At 42.6% G+C, this 20,062-nt stretch overlaps 1 protein-coding gene across 5 annotated transcripts in view; it reads left to right on the top strand.

Moving 5' to 3' along the window:
* Positions 1-640: 640 nt before the first annotated feature.
* sh2d3ca (SH2 domain containing 3Ca) overlaps positions 641-20,062 on the top strand; it is a 46,957-nt gene continuing 27,535 nt past the window's right edge. The window contains exons 1-4 of one of the 5 annotated variants that reach the window (XM_069513843.1): positions 641-932; positions 2,629-2,889; positions 2,966-3,434; positions 6,999-7,038. In XM_069513843.1, coding sequence (XP_069369944.1) covers positions 791-932; positions 2,629-2,889; positions 2,966-3,434; positions 6,999-7,038 — 912 coding nt within the window. In that variant the 5' untranslated portion in view covers positions 641-790. Of the gene's footprint in view, positions 933-2,628; positions 2,890-2,965; positions 3,435-5,021; positions 5,231-6,998; positions 7,039-13,869; positions 14,379-20,062 lie in introns of those variants that run through there. The other 4 variants (XM_020082595.2, XM_020082596.2, XM_069513845.1 and 1 more) reach the window with 4 other exon arrangements.

The following is a 20,062-nucleotide window of genomic DNA, read 5'->3' on the forward strand; positions in this document are numbered from 1 at the left end:
TGTTGAACATCATATATACTCATAACATTACACTCTCATAATCACTTCTCATTTATTTTTATACGGAAGCATCTTGAACTGATGTTTCCTGATGTGACATTCAAAATAAATTATGTATGTTTAAGAAATGAATTCAAATAAGTAAAATGACAAATTAAAATAGATATATTAAATTATTTATTTAGCATATGTGGAGATGATTTAACAAACAAAAAAAGTCGACATCAACAATTATCATTATCAATGTCATGTTGTTATGTCTTTGAAACAGAGTTTTGCTCCTGAGTGAAGGGTGTGGTTTTCAACTCTTCTTCATAAACAGTAACTGTACTTGCACAATGTGTAGTATTGTATTGTACTGTAGTATATTGATTACATTGAACTTTTATTATATTGAAATTGATGAAAACTATATTGTAATCATTTTATTGCCCAATCCTTGTTGAAAACATTTTCTTTGTGCAAACGTTTTTATTTTAGTGGAACAAAGGTCACCAATCACCACTTCCCTTTTACACCCCTGCTAGTTTTCATCACCACTCCTTCACACTATCCTCTCTATCTTTCTTATCTATCAACACTTTTTCATCATGACCAGAAGGCAACCTTCTTTCATTTGACCTGTCAACTTGTCTCATTTCGTTCTTATCAATTCCTCTCACCACTCGTCCTCTCATCTTGAAACAGGAAGTGTCACGGCTGCTGCCGGCTTCATCTCTCTCTCACACATGCAAACTGTATTCAGCGTCTCAACCCTCAGAGACGCAGAGAAGACCTGTGGTTCACACTGATGCTGCTGCTCAGAGAGACTTTATCTGCCCTTTACTGCATCCTCTCTCAGACCATCCATCCATCCATCCACCCATCCATCCATCCATCCATCCATCAGCCACCTGCAGCTGGAGCTGGAGACATGAGCATGAAGAAACTGAGTGAGTACTGTGAGTGTGTGTGTGTGTGTGTGTGTGTGTGTGTTTGTTCTTGTGTTTACAGCAAGTCATTTCAGTGGTGATAGGGATGATAATGTCCTAGTCGTCTTTCGACTACAATTCTTTTTCACGAGAAAGTTGACTTGCACAGAAATGAACAGAAACTTGATTCGTTCTGTTTTGTCGCGTCTGTTCCAAAACAACACTAGTAAATAAGATAATTAATCGAATAAAGTTTACAGTATAAATAAAACAAGTAATCAAGTGGAAAAACAAACATGCAAAAAGTCTTATAGTCTCATATATTTGTTATATTTTAATAATATTAATTATGTTACTACTAATATATTTTTATCTATAGGACACAAAAGTACAAAGTGCTTCACAACAGAAACAAATAATTAAAGCACATCAATAATAATGGTTATATTAATATCAAGTGTAAGTATTTAAAGTGTAGGTGTTTGAAATTGGGTCATGTATATATTTGCATATTAACATGTGGGAATTTGATCACAAAATGAAATCAGCAAGAGCAAAATAAAAAGGTCCCCTCCCATGCTGACTGATACTGACACACAAACACAACTGAGTAAGACCGTATGCATGCACCCACTCACACACACACACACACACACACACACACACACACACACACACACATCCCACATGCAAATATAAATAAACATTTCACTCCACAGCTGCCGATAAAAACTTGGTTGACTGCTTCTGTATCTCGTTCTGAGTGATATGAGCAAATTTAATATTTATTTTCTGCTTTGGTGGAAAAACAAGCGTAAAACACAACATTTGACATTTTACCTCCACAAATACACGTCCAGTAGACATGGACAACATGTCTCTCCACCTGATGATTGTATAATAACTTTACTGATTGCTGATTGAAATGTTATGCTTTTTCTTTTACTAGAAGTTCTACTTGATCTGCTGTTTAATGCTGAGCTCAATCTGCAAAACGTCTTATGAGAGCAGAACCTGAAAGTCAGAAAAAACTCAAAGACACTCAAATACTCTGTAGATCTGACTGAGCTGTGGATAAATTCTCTGTGGGTTTATCAAATGCTTTCATTTGATATTACTGTAAATCTTTGTGCAGTTTTAATTGACTCATGTTCTTAAATTCTCTTTTTTCCCCTCACTTAATAATCCACTCGATCCAAATACTGTCCCCTAATTTCTCTAGATTAGCTCAACCTCTGCCAAGGCCCAACAGTTCCCTTAAATTCAATTAAGATGCATTTAATTACACACACTCATACACATCTGCCCCGTTAATATGCCAGATTTTTTTCATCAAGACTCATGAATTATTTATTAAGAAATTCACAGAAATGTCAACAAAAAAAACACTTTGCAAAGAAAAAAGTGTCCATGCCAAAATAGGATGGGTTCTTTCTTGGCCCATGTCGCATCCTTTCAGTGGAAATGTGTTTATCACTTGCTGTGTAATCCTCTCGACAAATTGAAAACCAGTGGACGGGGGCATAGTTACAACCTTCTTGGAGGGGATGATACATTCCCCAACTTTTTCCTGAAACTATGAAATGGTTTAATGCATGATTAGAAATTTATAAAAACAGTTGAGAGGTTGAATGAGAACACAAAGTGAGAAATGAATGAGAGAATATTGACAATCCTTCATCCTGTCATTTGTCCCTCTTCTTTTTCTTCTTTCAAGCTTTCAAGTGGTTCGGCAGCCTCACCAACCTCACTTTCCGCCGCTCCACCGACAAATCTGACTCCACGTCTTCTCCGTCAAAGTCGGATGTACCCGGAGATGGCGGTGACCTCTCAAAGATCCTGGCTCCGGTTGCTGAGACGACTGTGGACGACTTGGGCGCTATGCGGCCTCGCACTGCCAGCTACGTGCGCTCCAGTGAGAGCTACACGCACATGGGCACGTTGCCACGGCTACTGTGGAAGAAGAAGAATAACAAAGGTAAAGTGGAAGAAGTTATGATGCTGGAACATATTACTTTTGTTCTGTTTATCACTGATGGTCCTATCGTCTCCAGGAGGCCCGAGCAGCAGTAAGAAGAGCAGCATCAGCAGAAGTCAAAGCCAGCGATCCGCAGGGTTCAAAGACCGTGACCACCGAAGAATCACGCAATCCCCCTGCAAAGTGACCAAGGATGATGCTGCGATTAAAGTGGACACTGGGACGCTCAGTCAGGACTCTGAACCTCCAGGTGAAGCCACAAAAACCCAAAACATCATCTCTGCACCTACAGCTGCCTGCAAAGAGGTGGCGCCATCTGGTGGTTCAGGTGCTGCACTGCAAACAGAGAGGACATGCAACGAGGAAGTGGTCACCCAGGAAGGTGCACACAGGAATCCTGAGGAGACCTCACCACTTCCTCTCAGCTGCAGCAAGGAGCAGACTCATGAGGGTGAAGAGTCAGAGTCTGGGATTTTATCTGAGGTCACAGGGAGCACAGAACCGACTGAAGGAGCAGATGAAGGAGACTCCAACGGCACTCACAGGTTAGTGTCTTCAGTAACAGTAACATTTCTAAAGCCTTCTTCTTCTTTAATGGACAAGAAAGACAGTGAAGGAGGATGTAAACGGACTTCCCTCCTGTTTTGAAGGAGGAAGGAAGAAAGGTTTCTAACTTGGGGCGACTCACATGAACCAAAACTTATCAACGACATAATGATTGTGGGTTTTTATGCAGTTTGACACTAAAGAGGCTTAATGTTCTTCCTCTGTGCTGTCAGGTTTTCCAGGGGCCTCCTGAAAGCTCCAGTCTCAGTGTGTGTCAACTTGTTTTTTGTAGCTTATTGAAACAGGAAAAGGCCCTTTGTCGGAGTCAGTTCTGGAAAGTAACTGATTAGCGTTTGTTTGTCTGTTAGTTAACAAGATTGACCAAAAGCTACTGGACCGATTCCCATGAAACTTGGTGGAAGGACGCAGTGTGAGTCAGGGAAGAACCTGGAACATTTTGGTGCAGATCCAGTTTTTTTCTTTCACTTTCTTTGACTTTGTGAGAAAAGGCATTTTCATTGATTTCTTATAATTCATGGATCTTGATGAAAAAACCCCAGATATGTTTAGAAGACTGATATTTAGTGTGTGTGCAGTTTGTTGCAGATCCAAATAAAAATCCTGATCGTAAATGTGTTTTCGTAACAGGACTGTGGGTCTTGGCAGAGATATGCACTGGTTTTTACAAGTTTTAATTCACTTTGCTTGACTTATTGAGTAATTTTTTTGTGTCGTGTTTTCTTTATACATCTATTTCACTTTTCATACTTTCTTACGTTCGCTTGAATAAAGGAATCGATTTCATTTTAAACCACTGCACAAATCTAGTTCGGACTCCTCCACTACATCTGCTCTGTGCTCACAAGGGGCTCATCTTTAAATTAGTGAGAGCTTGATGGAATTACCTCACAATAAAAATGTCCTTGCTCGTATTTCACCTTTAATAAAACTGGACGTGTATCTCAGAGAAAACTGGAACAAGGTCATCTGGGGCCCAGTATCCACATTTTTGCCCCAGGTCTCTGTGGCAGGGTTAATCCGGTCTTGCTCTTTGCGGAGGCCAGGGGGCGTGGGTGTGCAGTGTAAGCTGTTTGTGTGTGGAGCTACAGTTTAGTTGGTGGGTGAACACTTCATAGTAAAGAGCTGACTTTGTCGTGTCCTGGATTTGTCTAAGGCGATGGTGAGAAACAGAAAGATAACATACTTCATTACGTGACTTTATCTTTTTAAAGCAGCTGATGTCATTGATTCCTTTTATTGATATTTGATATGAATTCAAACTAACCCTGGACACGTACAGAAATAATAACAAGTCTTTGTGTTGCCTATTGTGTTGCATTTTATGTCGTTGTACAAAAGTGTGAAGTGTCCTGCAGAGTATGAAAATGTGTCCCCTCCGCCTCCTCCCAGCCGAGCAGATTGCATTCTCTCGCTGTTTCCCATGACATGCCAGCCTCTCTCCACGCATGATGGCAGAGTGTGTATCATGTTACAGTAGGATTCGTGTGTGTGTGTGTGTGTGTGTGTGTGTGTGTGTATAGGCTGGAGCTGTGCAGACATCCATGGAGTTGTATGTGTGAGCGTGCAGCATCAGCCCATTAGGTCATCCCAGAGACCGTGGGAAATACAGTTTACTGCAGGTTCAGGGTGGGCACATCAGAAGAGCTCCCCCTCAGCCTGACAGTACATCACACCTCCTTCAGTCTCTCCGTCTCTCTGTCCACGTTCTCATCCACTCACTTCTTTGCCAAAGTTGCTTTTCCTGGAGAACCTCTTCAGGTGTTTTTGGTGGCTGGTAAGAATCGTCTCCTCTGTCCTGGTGTGTGTCTTTTCATCACCTCAGCAGCTGTGACTCTGGATTTTGTCCTTCAGTCTCATTTTAGGCCTCGTGGAGTAAAGTGTTCACATTTTTTCGTTCTGATTCCTGAAGGGAACAGTAACAAGGATCGGGGATGATCCTCGATGTTGAGTCATGTTATGTCACAGCTGGAGTTGAAGCAGTCAGATGATTAATGGATTAATTCAGAGAAGTAATCAGGAGCTGTTTTGATTTCTGGTTTTCTGTCTCAGATGTGAGGATTTCGTCACTTAGCTCTGACAGTGAAGTGAATATTGTTTGGTTGTGTGAGGGAAATGTTACAGGGGAAAAAAAAAAGTTTTTTCTGGAGACGGATGCAAAAAGGTGTTTTGTCTCTGCATGTCTCATGGAGCTACTCTGTGGGACAAACATATCTAAATCTGGGCTCATCTCGCCAAAACCATTCTTGTGTCTTTTCTATCTGTCTCCAAAAATTGATGTTTTGCACCTTCCTTCAGTTGTAACTTAAACTTCCTACACACACTGCAATAGAGAAAAATGAGTTGGTATCTCTATTCATTGATCACAATGTTTTTCAAGCAAACATTAGTCGGATCCAGCTTCTCATTTGCTGTTGTCAAGTTAATTTCAAGATATATTTTTATATATAGGCCAAAAGCACAAGTTTCTCTTCTGCACCTGTTGCTGTAGGTGTTTCTAGCATTGATGAGACACAGTGAAGTCTTATTGAAACACATTTGTTTTGTACTAATGAAGTAAAAGTGAAATGAAGCATATGTGGAGAGATTTGCACCCAGAGAACATTTCAGTTTCAAACAGTGATCACACACAATCTGAATTTACTTTTATTCAAGGTTTTAATTGTCTTCTATAGTCTCAGAGAATAACCACAGCTGGTGTCTTCACAGTGATGCAGCTCTTCTGTAACATGACAGATCCTCTGATCTCATGTGCTGGTTTTCAAATCTTCACGTAGGATTATCCTGTTTTGAATTTTCAGCTGACTCACATTCTTTCTTTCTTTCTTTCGTGCAGATATTTTCAGTGCCAATGTCGAACGAAGATATTTGTAAGATTTTGAGCAGATTCTTTTAGTGCTGGGATCCAGCACCGGAGCAGCATGGGAGGGGAGCGAGCTGCTCTGCCATGGGACCCATTAACATTCCCGAGCCCAGCGCGGTGATGGGGCGCTTTGATCTGGCCCCTCTGTGGTCATGTGTAACACAGCTTTACGCCAGGCCTTATGAGACCCATCATGCAACTGGGAGCTGTTACTGATTGATGTTAAAACTTGTCTGTGGGTGTAATTACCCCTTCTTGCTCTGCACAGCAGATCCCACAGAGCCCCCCCCCCCCCTCCCAGGACTGCAGCACTACAGGGTTTTTTGTTACATGATCTGGATCCACAGTGTAAATTGTGAATTATGGAGCCCGAGAGATTTGAGAGGCCAGCAACCTTAGATACTCAGTGGGGTTTGTTATCTGTCCGTTTTCCATGAGGCCTTGCTGCGGCAACGTTTAACTCGCCAGAGAGGCCGCTGCAGAAATGGGTCATGGGAATACAGGCATGTTATTTTAAGTCTGTGGTAACACTGCACCTGTTACAAGATCAGATCAACACAAAAAAGTGTGTGTACATTTTGTGTACTTTTTCACAGATATTTATAATCAACACTTGCTCTATATCTCTTTGTTGGACTTATTTTTCTCCCCCTCACTCTCGTGTGTTTTTCTGTTTCTTCAGCCACATGGAGCCAACCGACAGCCAGGCTGAATATGTCCAGGTGAGTCTGCTCCGTCCAGATGTGTGAGCATCTGTTAGTGTCTGTATCATCGTCTGTCAGGGTGTGTGTGTGTGTATGTGGTCAACTTCTTTGTACATACGTGGAACTGAGTCATTTCCCACAGAAATCTCTCTCATCAGTCAGCATCATTAAGCCTGAATGATGATCAATGCTCCATAATGACAAACATGAATATGACTAATCATTATTTTAGTCTTTACCAGCACCATGAAACGTTAGATGTTGTCAGGGACAAAGAAGTCAAAGCCTCAGGAGTACATTTCAAAAGATTGGGATTTATTTCACACCTAAAAGGAATGAAAAATAAATAAAATAAGTACTGGCCCATTAAAAGAGATCAACCTAATATATAACCATATCTTTTAATATAATGTGCAATATCCAATATTACTTACTCCTTTTTCACTTCATTTCTACATATTTCACATTTCCTGGTAAAATACAGTAAAATACCATCACGTCAACAGTGTTTATTAAACTCTGCAGCAGTGTTTTGAAGATAAAAATGAGAACAGCATTTGAATATATGGGAATTTATTAGAATCCAATGAAAACAACAACCTATCTGCTCTCTGTGACACACATGCACATACATGACTTTAGATATGAGCTGTGTTTTTAAGCCTAAATGAGTAACTCAGTTTGAATCGTCTCGTGTTATTGAATTAGGTTATTTTAAACGTGAGCACTCAGATGTAATGGCAGCTGATTATTAGCCCTTAATCTCCCACACTCGCGCTCATTTCAGCTTAATTCACTTTGCCATTTAGCTAATTAGATTTGGAGGGAAGCGGCGCTCACGTTTGCAGGAGCCAGTCTGTGCTGCGGCCAGCAGGTGGGGCCATACACTGGACTTGTGAAAGAAGTGAGAGCTTGTGTGAAGCTGCCTCATGACCTTGGAGGGCGATCATTGGCAGCCTGTTACTACAAACACACGTACGTTCAAGTATTGGACTTTAAAGTTTAAAGCCAAAGTGGAGAGTGAGGAGAAGAAAGTGAAGCTAAAGACGGAAAGAGAGAGGGAAGAAGAGACTGGAGTGAAATGATGAGCTCCTGGGATGTGTCTTTCTATTGATTATACATCACAGGAGCGGTGGTGAGAGCCCTCTCCTCTGACCCCGGACGGAATCTCTTTTGTAAAACAAATGCATCCAACTTCCCCTGGCCACCACAAATCGACTGCAACTAAATCCCACAACAAAAACGTTTAAATGATTCAGTTCAATCACATCTCACTCTGATTGACTCAAACTTACATTAACTTTAACAGTGTAACGTTGATTTTCACACAGATATAATGAACTAATTTGAATCTTTGATAGCAAACACAACAAAACCTAAGTGTGCCGATATATATATATAGGCCTTAACAAAGTATTATGTGCGTATAATGTCCACACATCCTTCCATCCATTATCTATACTGCTTATTCTATAGGGTCACATGGGACGCTGCTGCCAATCCTAGCTGACGTTCAGTGAGAGGCAGGGTAGACACTGGACGGTCGGCAACAACTTGTCAAACATTGTTTTGCAATCCAAAAATAAAGGTTGATATTTTAATTCCTAGTTTGATTCTGGGGTGTTATGTTTCAGTAGAACGTTTTGAACTATGCCTTTAAAATGAGACGTCCTTACACAGAGCACCATAGTGACTGTTTATTAAGGTTCATGTAGAACTACTAATTTTAATGTGATTGTTTTTGCCACAATTAAACTATTTGTAGGTCTGTTCTGTCACTAGGAGGTGATGTAACATTTTAAGACACAATAACTGGGACTAACCCCGGCACAAAATATCACCCAACTTGTTTTTTGATTTTAAATAAGCCTGACGTGTGCGTGACTAAGCTCTTAAAGTGAATTTTCAACATATTTCTTTCAAGATGAGCACATCGCTCCGATTTTAAAAAGGGAGGAGGAGAATTGTGGTCGCTTCAACCTGAACTCACCTTTTTTTTCTTGTATGCTTGTTGGTGTTCTGCCACCCATTTTAGTTTTTTCTCTTTTCTCACACACCACCCACTCACCGACCCGCCCGCCTCTAAAGAGCTTCCAGCGGGCAGCCCGTCGCCTTCCATTTCTCTGAAACATTTATGGCAGCTGATGTTTAAATCAGGAGTTGGCCTCAACGTTCTCTGTTATAATGGGAAAAGACCAGGCTCGCACACATGTACAGATACACACACACATACACCAACACACTGTCACACACAAAACAGAGAGAAAGGCAAACAAACTTGGCTCAGAGAAAATAAACGAACAGTATAAGAAAGGCTCCGAAGCTTTTGGGACAAGCTCTTCATCTGTTCGGCTTTATCATAAAATATCCATCATCATGCATTTTTCATGGGGAGGCATGGCTGGTCAAGCAACATCTAATGTTTTTGTTTTTGTGACTCAAAAGACATAAAGAGCTGATTCAGACTGGTTTGTGACTGGTGAAATAACATTTTTAAACACTGTGGGTGACGTGTATGTATGTGTATGTGTGTGTGTGTGTGTGTGTGTGTGTGTGTGTGTGTGTGTGTGTGAGAGAGAGTGTGTGTGTGTGTGAGAGAGTGTGTGTGTGTGTGTGTGTGTGTGTGTCCTTGCTTTATTATTGTGTGCGTTTGTTTTCGCCTGCAGCACGGCCCTGCTTTGTCTCCTGTCCTGTTTAGCTGTGTGGAGCTGGATTGATGGGAGGAGCAGAGCGGGGGAGGTGGGACAGGGGGGTTCATATGAGTTTTATTAACATATGTGTGTGTGTGTGTGTGTGTGTGTGTGTGTGTGTGTGTGTGAAGGGGGACTCAGCTGTGTATCATGTGTTACTGGATGTTTGATTATGCGAATGGTTTGAATTTCAAAAATCTGTATGACTGTGTGCCATCTGATTAACTGAGGGCAGTGTGTGTTTGTGCGTGTGTGTGTGTTGTGTGTGTGTGTGACAATTACAGTAGACTTAATTAATGTGGCGCCTCTCTAAATGAGTGGGGGTGTATAATGTCAGGGCTGGTCCACCGTAACACACACCCAACCCTGTACAGTCTTCAGTTGTTGTTCCATGTGCAGACAGACACACAATACAGACACAGTGTGGTGAAAAGTGAAAACCCATCCAGAGAATCATGAGTGTGGCTACAAATGCCAATAAGCACCCTGCACATCTGGTATTCAACTTAAGATGTGTCATTGCCTCTGTAATCGTGATTTAAAGTACAATGGTTGCTCCTTCAACTGCTCGTGTCGCAAATACTGAGAAAAATGTGGTAAGGACAAAATCTCATACTACTTGCTTAATACAAGAAAACATGTCATTTGGCCGATATGAGCCTTTCGTGGAGATCTGTATCAGCGAAAACTTTTATTTTACAGAATGAACAATGCAGAAAATATGTGCATTTACTTTTTTAAAGTTTTTCTTAATTCAAGTTCCTGGTAATATCTGTGTTTTCTTTTAATTATTCATTTCTTAAAATAGAGTTCAGTGTTCAAACTGTTAAATAAGAAGAGTGTCGTTATCGGCCCCAAAAATCCATATCGCTCGGGGCTCTCATCACAGGCCGAACATCTGCAACACTGACTGGACAACAAGAAAGATGAAATATTTACTTTGCAAACTGCCACCTCAAAAATAACCACAGAGTTGAACCAACACGTCTGGTATTTACCTCAGCGCCGTCGTATTCTCAAGTGCTTTCCTCATTCTGTCCACTTTCTTCAAGGTCAACACGCTCACGGTACACAGGACAGAGAACAATGACACATTGATTGGCTCACTTCTGTATTCCCGTCAAAAGATGTGTCTAGTTGCCAAGGCAACACACTCACGTAAGGTTACAGTCATGTTTAGTGCGATTAAAGCAAGATGATTTTTAATTGTGCTATTTCACGTGTGTGTGCGTGTGTGTGTGTGTGTGCATGCGTACGTGTGTGTAGGTCACAGGCCTCTTCTCTCCCTGCATCATTATTGCAGACTGATGTTTCAAACAGGCTTTGAAACACATATCTGATGGTTCAATACGGATTACCCGGTTTGTGAGGAGGGGCCTCCCTGTGAAAACACACCGATGACAATCAGACACACACACACAGATCATTAGCTGTACCCTCCGAACCCCCAGCGGAGCTCCGTCTTTGTTTTAGACGTGTGCACACATAGACACTCAAAGACGTGTGTGCACATATAATCTCGATGTGCCCTCAGTGTGTCTCTTTTCATCTTTTTACACACATACACACACACACACACACACACACACATTTTGCTCTCTCCCTTCTCACACACTCTCTCTCTCACTGTCTATATTCCCTCTCCTTCTGTCTGTGCACACACACATGCACGCTCCTTTCATTAGCAGGAGGCTTGCAGGCACATGCAGGGATTCTCCATTGTGTTTCCTATCAGCCTGCGGGATGGGGCCACACTAATTAATATATAACAGAAGACCACCTCCGAGCAGGGGAGGAGATGCAGAGATACTGGAGGGAGGGAGAGATGGAGGGATGTCCATGGAGGAGAGAGGGGAGAGGACAGAGGAGAGAAGAGAGGTAAAAGATCAGGGATCAGGGGGAGGAGGAGGCTGGAAGGAGGAGGTTAGGCTATAGCGATGAGAGGTCGGGATAAGGAGGAGGGAGAGGTGATAAGGAGGTTTTGGAGAAAGGTTGGATTCGACAGGGTGAAGAAAAAATGGGAGACCATGGATACAGGAATGCTGAAGAGTGAAAGGATGTTTGAGAAGAAGCTGAAAAATTGAGGAAAATGAATAAATGAGGACCTGGACACAGGTTTAACATATTGTAAATATAGAGAATTAAATCAAGCTAGATATATTAGTATACATGTACATTTAATATATATGTATATTTAAAAGGATTGGGAGTAGTAATATAAAAACAACATATGTTTTAGGAAGTATAATTTTGTTGAGCAGCTTTTAGCTAATTCACCTTACACAGCAACACATTTTCATTATCACCTGTCTGAGCCCCTCACACTGCCAACGTTAGTGCGAAGCTCGGAGCTATGGCACACGGTCAACGCTTTAAACTCTGCATCCATCATATTGTCGTGTGTTTTCCACGTGTGGCGCAGGCAGCCGCCAGATGTGTCGTGCTGTATATGTTGTGATTGTTTGGTATTACAGGGGGATGAAGGGGGGGGGGGGGGGGGGGCACAGGGCCCCTCTTATGAGATTATTTGTGTCCCCACTGTGTAATCTGTCTAATCCAGTGGTGGATGGCTCGAGATTACATTAAGAGGAGATGCTGCAGTTAATGAATCCATCCTGGTTCTTGTAGCGTCTTATCTATCAACCTTTTTCCCCTCTTGCCTCTGACCCACTAGCATGCATTCAAGAGGAAGATTAGCAACGTGATAACGGACATCATCTGATGTGTGTTGTGCGGAGATGACTTGAAGACAAAGTCACGCAGGAGACCGAACAGGAATATTTGTGTGACCTGGTGTGTTGCATTTTTCTCTCCTTGTCTGGCAACGTCTGTCTCTCTCTCTCTCTCTCTCTCTCTCTCTCTCTCTCTTGTTACGTTGCCTCCCTGCAGTGGTGCAGACCCAACTAAATGCAGTGTCAGATTTTTTTGGGATGCTGTCAAGGCTCTCGCAGTGTTGCCATGGCGAAGCGTCCTCAATGATGTCACTCACTCAGACCTCTGGAGACACAGCCCCTCCCCTCCTGACATCTCCCTGCCGGTATGTGTGCCTGTGTGTGTGTGCTTGTGTGTGTGCATATGTGTGTGTATGAAATGGGCCGGTGAAAATCACAACGTGTTATCCTTGAAACACCTGCCTGTGTGTTTCAGCTTATAATGAGGTGTCTAGCTGCAGTCTGCGTGGCTTTTTAGAGACGCATCATTATATTCAGCTGCGCACACACACACACGTCGACACACACACGTCGTGTATGTGTCAACGTGTGTGTGTGTAAGAAAAAGTGGGAACATGCAGTTAAGCACGTTAGTATGAGCGTGCGCGTGTGTGCAGTATTTTTATCTTTTTATATTTTATCATTAGGATCTGCTCCAGCATACTGACCTTGTGAGGACCATTAGATCTCATGGGGACCAAAGGTTGGTCCTAAAGAAAGCAAAACTTGAATTCCTGGTTAAGGTCAGGAAGATGTCCAGGTATTACTCATGCTGCGGGGACCGAAGTCTGTCACATTATGAGGACTTCTCCTCCTTATGGGGACAAAAAAACAGTCCCCATTATGTAAATCAAAACATTTAAAGCTGAAGGGTTTAGGTTATAACTATTTTTCAGTTTGAGTAAGTCTCAATGAAATCAATGTAAGTCTATGTGATGTCCTCTGAAGTCATGGAGACACAACTGTGTGTGCGAGTGTGTGTGTGTATTTTTGGGGTGGGGTGTGTGGGTCCCTCTTGGGGTTGTTTTCTTGGCAAAAGAAAGGTTAGATTCCTTTGGGAGGCTGCATTCCTCCTCCTCCTCCTCTATTCCTCTGCATCTTCTCTCCATTCATCATCTCATCTTTTTAATTATCCTTTTTTTCCCTCCTCCCATCTTTTTTCCTCACTTTGTTCCTGTTTTGCACCCCCTCTGTGACCCCCCACCCGTGTCAAGCATTGTCTCAGTATGTGCAGCGGGGGTCGTGGGTTGGACTGGTGGGTGGGGTTGGGTTTTCTCTGCCTGCAATTCGACAGCAACTCCTCTCCGCTTGTGCCTCCTCGCATGCACACCCCTCCACCATCCCTCCCTCCATGCATCCATCCATCCCTCCCACCCTCTCTGTCTCTCTCTCTCTCTGTCTCTCTCTCTCTCTCCTCCTCTATGGTCCGCCCTCCCCCCACCCACTCTCCTTTCATCAGCAAAGCAATGAGGTAATCCCTAGCAGCCTCGTGAAGTGCAGCAAGTGCAGGGGGAGACAGCAGAGGCAGGAGCCGGTGCAGGAGGCAGCAGGCGCAGGAGGAGATGTCAGGATCTGTGGTATCACTCTCTGCCATCAGCACCAGCTGTTAGCGGCTCACTCCTGTGGCAAATAGCTGATGTGGTTACTGTCTGCAGGCTGGGGCTGTGCTGTTCGCTCTTCAGCTCATAGCCTCTTGTAGTGGTGGTGGTACTATGTTGATGGGCTGGTAGCCAGGCAGGGGTGGGACAGGCTCAGTCCAGGCAGGGGCTGCTGGGGCTTATTTTCCCTCCCTGGATCGGACACTCTGGGTGGGGGAGAAAGAAGGAGGAGAGGTGAAGTGGAGGAAAAGGTAGCAGAGGAAGGTGTGTGCACTACCATGACGGAGAGGTGTAGTCTGTGGAGTGCCCTGTCGGCTGCAGCATGCTGCTTCTACCGGGGATCCTTCATGCAGGTGCAGGTGAGTGAGCATGTATAGGTGCACATGCATATACATGTGCATGTATGTCTTTGCATGTGTCTGCAACAAAGTGGTTCCAGGACTTGATATGTCATTACAAGACACATGCATGCTCTGGATCCAGGTCTTCTTATGTTTGGTGCATTCCTCTGTGCACATGTATGTGTGTGTGTGTGTGTGTGTGTATAGGTAGGTTTTTGTGCTTGTGTGTATTTGTGTGAGGTGATTCATTGTCCTGCTGGCCAGCAGTCTGATGAGATCATGCTGAACAGAACTTGGGTGTCAGATGGAGAGTGTTAGAGAGAGGAGAGGAGACGGAGAAAAAGTGTGTGTGTGTGTGTGTGTGTGTGCGTGTGTGTGTGTGTGTGTGTGATGGGTACAGTAGATTGAAGTGAACAGTATCAGTTTTACTTCAGTCTAATTCTGGCACTGTGCATGAAACCCAATATCCGACCTTTTTGCTGGGACAAAATGACACCCAAAGTTTGTTTTGTGTGTGTGTGTGTGTGTGTGTGTGTGTGTGTGTGTGTGATCATGTGTCCCTTATGCTTGATATCTGATGCTTGTATTTTTAGAATGTCAACTTTTCCGGGGACTAACTAAATGTGGTATGTTTCAGGGGGCTGCTGTGCTCAGTTAGGTTTTATCTGACGGGGGTTGGTTTGAGAGCGTCCAGGATTTCACATGACATCAATGATAAAAGAGGAGAATGCATAAAGGGGATTGGTTTATACATGAGGTAATATGAAATGGTAGAAGATGACGAAGACGTTTTTGCCCGAGGTTATGATGCTACTGGACTCAAGTGGTTGTAGCAGATCATCCACATATTTCTCTTCTCTTCTCTTTTTGAAAATAGAGTTTGTGATTGTCACTTCAGTGCAGCAATCCCTTATTATTAGGTTTGATTTTTTACATTTGTTTTTTCTGTGTATATTGGGGTGTACAATATGTACAGCACAATTCTGTATTCATATGTTCTTTATAATTTGACCATTAAACGTAAAAGCTCTGCTCTTCTTTTCTCTTCTCTTCTCTTTGTATCTGAGCAGACTGTGTTGTTATAATTATGGCTTTACTTTAAGGCCGTTTAGTTGTGTGTCTGTGCGAGTGCAGTAATCCTGATGTCAGGTGTCGACATGTCCCACCTTGTCTCTGGGAGCAGGACGATTCCTCTGTGTGACGATGAGTTGACACACTCGGTGTCTTTGTGTTGGATTGCTTTGGTTGTTTTCTTCTAAAACCCGTCCTCCAGAAAGAGATCGTTGTCTTGTCTTTTGTTTATAGAGTGAAGTGTTTTGAAGCTCCGGGTAATGAAGTTATTCTAATTAAATCTGCCATGGGGGCCTGTGTGGTGGTGGTGCTGGTGGTTGGGATATGTGTGTGAGCTGGGGTAAATGAATTAGCACTCATTTAATGGTTGGAGTTAAGTGGAAGCTTTTCTGTGCTTAAAAAACTTGGGTTTGTTTACCAACAGTTTGATTTTAGCCCAAAGACCGATATTGATTCCCCCGATCTATTGTAATTAAACACAGCCTGACAAAGACAACCCTGTGTGTCATGTAACCCAAACACTGTCTGCTACACAGACGTGCAGCGCTTTAATCATTACCCGCTCTGCACATTCAATAACGCTTTTGCTTTGCCTCCAGGGGGTAATCGTTACTTCTAATATTTTAGTTTTAGTTTCACATTGAGTACTTTTCTCACAGACACACACACAAGTGGTGACTGCATCTTCTGTTATCTGGAAAAAATGAGGGATTATTCACCGCCTCACTGGTGTGTGAAAGTGAGGGTTCAGGGTTTCTGCATGGCGTTCTTAAAAAGTCTAAAATTCAATCCATCCATCCATTAAAAATACTGCTTATCATTTTGAAGGTTGCGGGAGGAGCTGGAGCCAATCCCAGCTGACATTGAGAGACCATTCACACCTACCATCAATTTAGTGTCTCATATTAACTAATCCCCAATCTGTCCCCAATCTGTCCCAATGCCTTTGGGCTGTGGAGGAGGACGGGGGTACCCAGAGGAAACCAATTCAAACACGGAGAGAAATCTGGAAACTTCAGGCAACAGTGCTAACCACTGTGCTGCCCCCAAAATTCAATACTCCCCTTAAATACCTCACCTTGAAAAGGTTTGAATGTGTTAAAGTATGATGTACTAGGTTTTACAGAGCGAGCTGTTTTGGCAGCATGCATGGATTGTAATGTGTGTGTGTTGCAGTTCTTGTCTCAATGATGCAGATATTAGGAAGCTGTCATAAAAGTACAAACAAGACCAATGTGGAACTAACAACTTCAACAAACAACCCGGTCAGATATGTCAGAATACTGGGAAAGACTATGGATGTCTCTACTGGGCTATTCACTTTATGGGGAAGTCTATGTAATTCTGCACAGAAGCAGAATACCTTCACTTGTTTTCAGCTCCTCTGAACTGAGATTAATTGAAATCAGTACTAGTTGAAGTCCCTTATTTTCATTAGTGAAGCAGTGTTTCATCACATTTCATTTACTTTTCTACATAAATTATACCTGACTAGAGAAGATGCTACAGATACATCCTAGACTTGACGAGATTATAAGAAACCCAGCAGTTGAACATCTGGCTGCCCTGTATCAATAGCACATTTCCCATATTTTCAAAAATAGAACGATACCATGTGTGATACATGATGTTATGAGAGCTCACGCTGGTTCATTAATGGTCAGTAACAACAGAAATGCTTTCGTTTTCTCTTTTCAAACCTAAAAGAAGTGACATGTTGATGATGGTGTCGATGCAGAGGCAGTGATGTGAGACCTCAGCTCATCAACTGTATCACTGGACAGAGATTACACCTAATCCCTTGGTCTAGACTGCAGTATGCTAACTATGAACACACACACACACATATATTGCGTACGTATTGTGTCTATACCCAGGGCTTCCAGGGTAGAAAAAAACTGGGACAATGTACTGTCCGCTTGAACACCCCCAACCCCCATCAGCCCCCAGAAAAATGCACACACACACACACACACACACACACCCATTACAAACTGCCTCCCTTACACTTGGATTGTTTTTGAAGTTAATCCCTCTTTCACCCCTCTCTCTCTCTCTCTCTCTTTCTGTGTGTGGGGGTGTGTGTCGCCAACTCCGACTCTGTAGCCTCGTTCCCTGCTGACCCGAGCAGCATGTGGCAGCCATCATGCCAGCCAGCAGCCGGTGCCTCTGTCCTTTAGCGTTCCCGCGGCCCGACTGTATCTGGGACATTGCTGTTGACCTCTAACCTCACAACATGGCACCTCTCCGCCATCTAGTCCCGTGCACCGGGACGTTTCTTTCGGTGCAAACAGATTCTCAATTATACCTCATGATGACTTTGGAGAGTAAAATGTGCCATGGCCCCAATTTCAATTCCTTTCTCTGGCTCCTCAATGTTACTCAGGCTTTTACCCCAGAACTAACAAAAAGAGATTACACAGATAATTACCTCACTATTCTATTTGTTGATGTACCACAAGTCGTTTTACTTTCTTCTACCTATGATGGCAGGAGTCTTATCTATATATATATATATATATAATATTCCTCTTTTACATCAAAGTTAGTGCGTATATGCAGTTTTTTTAAAACTTGAGTAAACTGCTAAAAGGTGATTGACTCCTTTCCTACTGCCAGCAGAGCTGCTTCTTTTCCCCCTGGTGAGTCACGTTTCGCCGGAAAGTGAGAAACACTCTCACCTCGCCGTCTTGCATGATACAAAGAAAAAAATCGTTCATGGCTGTTTGCCTCAACGGCAGAAAGTTTAGACAAGGTGCAGAGTCAGTGTGTAGACAAAATAAGGAAGAAGAAGAAGAAGTTAGCGTGTTCAGGTGACATGTTTCCATCATGAGTGGAGAAGTGGCTGCACAGGGTTTGTGTTGTGGCTATTTGTAGTATTGATTTTTCTTTGAAGACAAATTTGCAGTGTGCTAAGTGTTGAAAATGACCACTGTTAAATGAACACTTATTACAGAGATGAAACTGGAAACACTGAGCTCTATAGTCATAGAAATATATCATAAGAGTCAATTTATTACAAACAGCAGAATGATGTTTCCCGAGAAATCCTGCAACAAATAGATCATCCATATTAAAGTGACCGGCTTTATTACACTGATGTCCCTTCTGTATGTCTCGTCCACGCTTCATGTTCATTCTCAAGAGTCTGTAATTTAATAACAGACACTAAACCTGCTTGTATTGGTGTTCTGTTCTTTCCAGTTTCTCTATATGATGTTCTGATGTTATTAGTTTTACAGTAAAAGCTGTTATCTCTGACATCTGGGATGTATTTCCTGCTGCTCTGCACTTTTTAGATACAAAGAGAAGAGATTGACTCAGTCAGTCACAGCAGGTTAACCAGCAATCAGCTTGTCAGTCAGATCCCGGGGGTCCCAGTGGTTTTGTATTAGCTTTACCCATCACCCCACTGTGTATAGTCAGTGCTAAGCTAGCTGTAGGAGATATGGCCTCACTAATGCCTTTATATGTGTGTGTGTGTGTGTGTATGTGTGTGTATCGGTCTGTCCAAGCCAGAAAGGGAGCCCAAGCCAATTGGTATGTTTTAGTATTGAAATATTCACCATGTAATCCCCTCTTCTCCACTCCTCCTATCTCTCTCTCTCCCTCTCACCCTCCTCCCCAAAGCTTTTCACCACAAATCCTCTTTTGGCGTCCCCGCCTGTCACACCCTGCAGGCTCATAGTGTGAAGGGCAGCTGTGCATAAGTGTGTGTGTGTGTGTGTGTGTGTGTGTGTGCAGTGTGTGTGCATGTATGTGTGCGTATGTGCTTAAATTGCCTTGTTTCAGAGTCCATATCCTCATTAGAGCTGTGTGATGCTTTTGGCACTAATTAGGCACAAGCCTGTCTGTGTTTGTATGTCTCAGCTATGGTTCCTGTGTGTGTGATGCTCTAGTTTATTTTGTGAATTAGTTCTTTATTCAAATGTTCTCGGCTGCTCTTTGATTCGTAATATATTCAGTTAGACTGATTTTGTTTTTCTTTCCACTATTTATATTGGTCACTCCTAACGGATCGTTAGATGATTATTATTTGCCCTTTGCTGCGTAACGTGAAGAAAACTTTAGTGCGTTAGATTTTCATTGATAACAACTCCTATGATAATAAGGATTATTATTTTGGTTGAGAGACCCCTAGTGGCCAAAGTTTCATATCGAATCTTTAAAGCCTCAATTATCCTAGCATCTAGTGACACTCAAAACACCGGCCAATCAGAAAGCTCCACAGCAGTGTCTTCACAAGCTTTTACTGGGAAACAGCGCCAGGAAGTCTTTAGTTTGCGTCAGTAGCATATTGAAGAGTTCTCTACTGTCTCATTGTTCAGCTGTGCTTTGTCCCTGTGATACATTGTGCTCAGTCTCTTCTTTAATCTTCATCTTGGCTTAAGAGCTCAGAGAAATCACTGGGAGTTAAGTGGTCCTTGAGCTGCAGGTCACTATTTGGCAGCTTTGCCTAAAGGTGAAAGTGGTACTTTGACTCCTTAATAGACAGAATGTGGATTAACAGAGGTGTTGACATATGCTTCATTGAGGCTCTTGTCAAACAATGTAAACTTGTTTGCGAGGTTAATTGTACACATAAAAAGCTCCAAATGTGTTTTGCTCTTTAGTTACAAACACTGTCATTT

This window comes from Paralichthys olivaceus, chromosome 18 (assembly GCF_024713975.1).
Source record: "Paralichthys olivaceus isolate ysfri-2021 chromosome 18, ASM2471397v2, whole genome shotgun sequence".
Taxonomy (NCBI): domain Eukaryota; kingdom Metazoa; phylum Chordata; class Actinopteri; order Pleuronectiformes; family Paralichthyidae; genus Paralichthys; species Paralichthys olivaceus.